General features: G+C 33.0%; 2 protein-coding genes across 2 annotated transcripts; both read right to left on the reverse strand.

Moving 5' to 3' along the window:
• Positions 1-56: 56 nt before the first annotated feature.
• On the reverse strand, positions 57-1,160 carry LOC126655952 (E3 ubiquitin-protein ligase MBR1-like). Its single transcript, XM_050350366.2, has one exon. It carries the CDS (start codon positions 1,081-1,083, stop codon positions 190-192), a length of 894 nt encoding a protein of 297 aa, XP_050206323.1. The 5' UTR covers positions 1,084-1,160; the 3' UTR covers positions 57-189.
• Positions 1,161-2,618: 1,458 nt separating this feature from the next.
• On the reverse strand, positions 2,619-6,128 carry LOC126654543 (rho GDP-dissociation inhibitor 1-like). Its single transcript, XM_050348438.2, has 5 exons — positions 5,601-6,128; positions 4,237-4,300; positions 3,920-4,141; positions 3,386-3,510; positions 2,619-2,843 (listed from the first exon to the last, which is right to left on the reverse strand). The coding sequence occupies exons 1-5, from the start codon at positions 5,883-5,885 to the stop codon at positions 2,775-2,777; spliced, it is 765 nt and encodes a 254-aa protein (XP_050204395.1). The 5' UTR covers positions 5,886-6,128; the 3' UTR covers positions 2,619-2,774.

Below are 6,128 nucleotides of genomic sequence, written 5' to 3' on the forward strand. Positions count from 1 at the left end.
GTGCTCCATTGATTTGAATCGAAGTTAAATACAGATTAAAAGCAAAAAGAAATAACTTGCACAATGTGAATGTTTATTTATTGTTACATCACACTAAACATGTTTACTTTTCTCAAAGATGCAAAAGAATAACTTGTTTTTGATCCAAAAATTTAAACTTAAAAAGCGCAGAAAAATACAGGAATTCTGCTACATAGTTGGCAATTTGGAACGACACAAAGGACAAGCATGGGCGGTACCCAGCCAAGCTTGAATGCAGGCCTTATGGAACTCATGATTGCATGGCATGCGAGTGACTCTAGAACCAATCACCAGATCTTCCAAACAGATTGAGCATTTTGTTGTAAGATCGTTGCCATCACGTATCACCTCCTCTAATGCCTCAATCGATGACTGAGATGCCGGAATTTGCTTGGACTCTGCTTGTTCTGATGATTCCCTTATTGCTCTCAGCAACTCACTCGACCTATAAGCTGAACCTTCTGTAAGCCGCCTCAAATTACCAAGAATTGGCCGTCGAATGATCCGACCAACTGCTGCGTACACACGTTGTCCTAATAATTCCCTTTCTCTTGCATTAGCCATCGCCTGATATTCTTGATGCGGTATTACAATCTTCTTTTCGATACTCAGTAGAAACTTCAACTTGTTCCTCTGATCAGAAGTCGAATTTGAGGTCACCACGGAACGAACAGAACTGATAATCTTCCTGATAAGTTCATCTTCATTTGCTAAAGAAACCGAGCCATAAATTGGAATTGTCTTCCACTGAAGATTATCCAAAGAAAAGGGTACGTTCATGTCAGTGATCATCTTACTGAAGAAAGAACCAGCGTCATCCGACAGTAAAGAACGGCATGGAATGAGAAAAGATTTCTCGGCACACGAGCTTTGGATCTCGCTCTGTCTGTCGAATAATCTCCGTGTTCGGTAGGATTTGTCCGCAGAAACGGTGGCATCTGAAACATAACTTGACGTAACTTTCAGGTCTATGGAGAAGTTGGAAGTTGAAGAAGAGTTACTGTCCATGGCGAACGAAGCGGAGACGCAGACATTGTAGTTCTGAGACATGGTTGTCGACATTGTGATTTGTGGGCGGCGGTGAAAATTCTTTAAGAAGAAAAAGAGTAGTGAGAGTAAGTATAGTGTTAATAAGTGTTTATATAGATGAAGCGTTTGTTTATGAACAATATTCCTTTTCCAATAAGGAAAAATAATAGGTTATGAAGTCTTCGATATGTTTCTTTCCTATATAGCTTATGTGAAAAAAATAATTAAATGTAAAAAATTAAAAGATTTAGATGATATAGAAGCGGTAAGTATATGTTCTTTCTTGAAAAAGAAATGAGCAATTCGTAAAATTACTTTCCTTGTTCCCCACTCTTATGGTATTTACCAAAAAAAAGATGTTTTAGAAAATAGTGAATGTTTGTCTTGCATTTGGAAATTAAGAGAATAAAGTAAGTTAAAATGAAATATACTTTTCTTTAAAAATAAAAATAAATGAAATATGAATTAAAAATAATTTTTTATTTAATTTAATGTTTAAAACAATACTATATTTCCTTGCCTCAAAGATTTAGTAGGTTGAGATATAACTTTAAAAGACATTATATAATATGAATAAAATTTTAACTCAATCTATCACGTCATTCGTGAACTGAGTCAATCATCATTTTTTTTGAAAGAGTGCATATTTTATTTGAAAGTTTAAATTAAAGGTTTTATTTAAATCATTATTATTAAAATTTAAATTGTATGTTTCATTAATATTAGCAAGTACAAATAAAAACATGCATTTAACATCTTAAAATCATCTTAATATTTCAATCTTTTACTTCTTTTATCAACAAAGGTTTATCGATAAATTTGGAGCTAATAAAGATCAAATAAGGTCAATTCATGATTTTAAACAAAAACATCCTCAAAATAGTATTTCGGATACAAAAAAACACTTTCAAAATAGACGTTTTGACTCATTCTTTCTCTTAAATTCCAAATGGTCCAATAATTTATTTTTACCTCAGCTCCAATCATTTTATGCCCACATCAGCTAACGGGATAAACTGGCCAAATTAGCCAAGCTATGGGTGTTTTTGTCCAAAACCATGAATTTATTCTTAATTGATATTGTGTCAAGTTGAAGGGACAAAATGAACCTTTGTTGCTTCTTTCATGTATTTTAATTTTTGATTCATATTAAAATTTAAAATCGTAATATTTTAAGTTTATTTTTGTATTTAATACCGTTCGAAAGAAAATGTAGAAGCAAAAATAAAAATTTAGGGTGAGAGAAAGACGGTAATATTGGAAAAAAAGACGGTAATATAAAAAAAAGGAAGACTATTCCATTTCTTTTTGAATAAATATTTATTATAAAAAATTTCATCATTAAATAAACTATTATCACTTTATGAAATTAACAAAATAAGCTAAAAGTAAAATAGCTCAAGAAAAAGTAGAAGACCGGTAAAATTACTTATTGATAACTGCTATCATCTTACTGCTCTTTCTTTTTTGTTTCTGGTTTCCGATTTCAAAATGCTGATTTGAAACTATGCAAAGAAAACTTTCTATACTTGTAATAGTTCTATTAGAGGAAGAGTGGTCCGCAAGTATTAAAAAAAAAACTCGAAATCGAATTATCAACTCGCTGAGAGAAACAAAAGTATTCATCATCATATCATATGTTCATGAAAATCTATGCAGTTCGTTGGACAAAGAACAAAACTTGCATAACAAGCCAACAATTTAGGTTTTGCCGAATATTTTGGTTAGCTGCTCTTTTTGATCATAAACGAATACTTTAGTTCCATATGACACCTTTTGTCATCATCTTCAAACTGCATCAAAGTAAAACAAAAAGAATTCAGTCAGTTCTATAGTGATGTAAAGAAGTAGAGTTTGTAATAATGTCAATTAACCATCCTGTTTACGGCTGTGCAAATCGGATTTCGGTTCAGTCAGAAGTGAACTTGTGAAAACCAATTAGTTTTTGAAAGATATAGAAACTAAACCAAATTAGAATGGTAAAATTTGGTTTGGTGAGGTTCGGTTTTACCAGACATACAAGAGTAAATTTTGTAATAAATTTTAAGTCAAAATAATAGTATATAGATCAAACACTCTAATCACTTGAACATAAGAATCTAATGTTCTTTCCAAAAAAATTGTATTGTAAATTTAATAAATTGGCTTTTCCGATATTCCAGAATTAAAAACTGAATTGAACCGAAAAACTTGGATTTATCATAATTAAACCGAACTGGTCATTTTCTACTCAGTTTGGTTCCATGTACAACTCTAACTCCGATCACACTACAGCCCACTTAAGGAATTCCAAACTCTAAATTATAATCATCAATTAGCACACAATTGGACATACCCGAAGCTTCGCCGAGTAAATTCCTCTTGCCAGAACACCAGATGGAGTAGTCTCTTCCTCCAAAGTATGCACATACGGCTCTCGTTGAGGAGCAAATGTACCCAACATTCCTTTGTTTTTATCAACTGAAAATCAATAGAAAACACCAATGAGTATGACATTATGAAACACAATAACAACCAAATGTAATCAAATGGCTCGGAAAGGAAAAGACGTCTGTCATTGTCTGAAGGCTACTTTTGAAGTATTAGTATTAAATGAAAAAAATAAATTAACAAAATACATATTGTTTCATTTTTGTTGTTATTTTGAATTTTGCACTGAACCTAGAAAGATTATCCATACGACCGACCCCAACTGCATCAGGCAAGAAGAAATCTTTCTTAGACCGAGGAATTCTCCTCGTATCGATTAGGCAAGAATTTAGACCAAGCAATTCTCTTCATATCGATTAGGCAAGAAGAAAGGACAATTTGTTCAGAGCAGCCTATGAATGTAATAACTTTAAATGCAGGGGAAAGTATGATTCCACACCTTGGAGTCCACTCTTCCAAACGGTATTAGAGTATGTTAGGCCAGAAACGATATTGTGCAAAACACTGAATGCTAACTTAAGCTGATATCTAGATCCTTCTTTAAGAGTAAAGAGAACACGGCTGCTCTGATTTGCGTCCACAGGCAAGGGAGTAATAATTTCCCCGAAATCACTGGATATTATTCCTATGGAGTGAAATTTCACTTCAGGTTCCATTCGGCCTAACAAAAAAGAAATATAAACCCGTCATGATATGAAGCACAGCAAACTCAAATACAATCAAGATGACCAATAAAAGGCTCTATCAACAGCAAACCATTTAAGTCGCTTTCAACGCAACCAAGCAACTTCTCTTTCCACCTTCTTAAGCTATCATCCTCCTGAAAAGCAATTTCATCCAAAGATTATAATTTCAGTTTGTTAAAGAATTAATACCAAAGCAAGCACAAATCATTTACACATTTCGGCATCGCTCAGCTGGTCAAATTATTTTCAGCCATCAATTAACATACTCGGACAACTTGTTATCCACAGGAAAGAAGTTAAGTTTACATAGGTTTAAAATGTTACATTGTTAAAACAGCGAAATATGACGCAGTCATGCAGATTTAATAGCAGAAGTTGTTTTATGTCTCTTCAATCAATTTCAACTGCAAATCTTGATTCCAACCACCAATTATAGAGACAAGTTAGCCAATCACAAATTAAACACCAAATAAGAAACCCTCCACCCAAAATAAAACATAAAGACAAAAGTGAAAATATTGAAGCATATGTAATCTTTATACTGCACAATTACTAAAACATTGTCCCCATTAGTAGCTGTTAAAATAAGGATCGACCCAACAGAAAAATATTGAACTTATGGCTAAATTTGCTTGGCTTCCTAGATTGAAACAGAACATTTGCTCAAACTTGCAACAGATTTTGTCCTCTCAGGCTGTGACCACTAGAGAAGAAATTGCATGTTATTCAAAACTGCAAATTTTTGTCATTGCATATAGTTTCTTAACAACCAATCACGACCTATGTTGCAAGGAAACTTTTCCAGTATTGTATTTCGGCATTTTATCCCCTTCGAAAATACTTCTAAAACCGTAAAACTCTTCCGAAACCCAATATTTATACCATATCCATTTCTTCATTTCTCATTTGATATTTTTGGTTTCGGCCTTTTCTAGCATTACATTTCGGCATTTTATTTCCATTTCGAAAATACTTATAAAACTTTAAAACCCCGAAACTCTACATTCGTAACATAATCTAACAAGAAATATGGTTCCTCCATTTTTCATTTCGATATTTTCTTTCGAAAATACTTATAGAACATTAAAACCCCGAAACTCTACATTCGTAACATAATCTAACAAGAAATATGGTTTCTCCATTTTTCATTTCGATATTTTCTTTCGAAAATACTTATAGAACATTAAAACCCCGAAACTCTACATTTATAACATAATCTAACAAGAAATATGGTTTCTCCATTTTTCATTTCGATATTTTCGATTTCAGCCTTTCCATTTAAGTACTACACATAGATCAAGACCTAAACAATAAAGCACAAAGATTGAACATAATCCAACCATAAACTCAGAAACAACAAAAAAAAAACAAGTTTTCATACACACAAACAAATGTAATAACAAAAAATAACAGAAAATCATTGGAAAAAAAAACCTTGTCTTTATCAATCTGGTCCTTGAGAGAGAGCAAAGGCCCAGGTACAAAACCACCACCACCAGAAACTCCACTGACTGTATTCTCCTCCTCTTCCACCTCCTCCTCCTCCTCCTCCACACCATTATCACCACCAGTACCAGCTTCATCAGCCGGTGGCTTCTCTGTAACATCATTTAGCCTAGTTTCTTGTATTCTACTCACAACATCAAAATCTTTCGTTGATGATGATGAAGATGGCCCTGCATCTGCTGCTACTTCCATTAATCCCTTCTCACCTTCCATTAAAAACCCTTAAAAAAGATTTAAAATTTCTTCTCAAAAGTTTTCAACTTTGGTTTCAAATTATTTATCTTTCACTACCCTTTTATATTTTAAACACCAAGAATCCCAGAGGAGAGGATTTAGGATACTATGTTAAGTTTAAAATTATGGTATTGTACAGACTGCTGATCTTGGGGCTCTCTCATCAAGACAGAGTTTGTTTGTTTGTTTGTCTAATTGTATTTGTACTGTCTTTTATTTTTC

The sequence above is a fragment of the Mercurialis annua genome, linkage group LG7 (assembly GCF_937616625.2).
Source record: "Mercurialis annua linkage group LG7, ddMerAnnu1.2, whole genome shotgun sequence".
Lineage (NCBI taxonomy): Eukaryota > Viridiplantae > Streptophyta > Magnoliopsida > Malpighiales > Euphorbiaceae > Mercurialis > Mercurialis annua.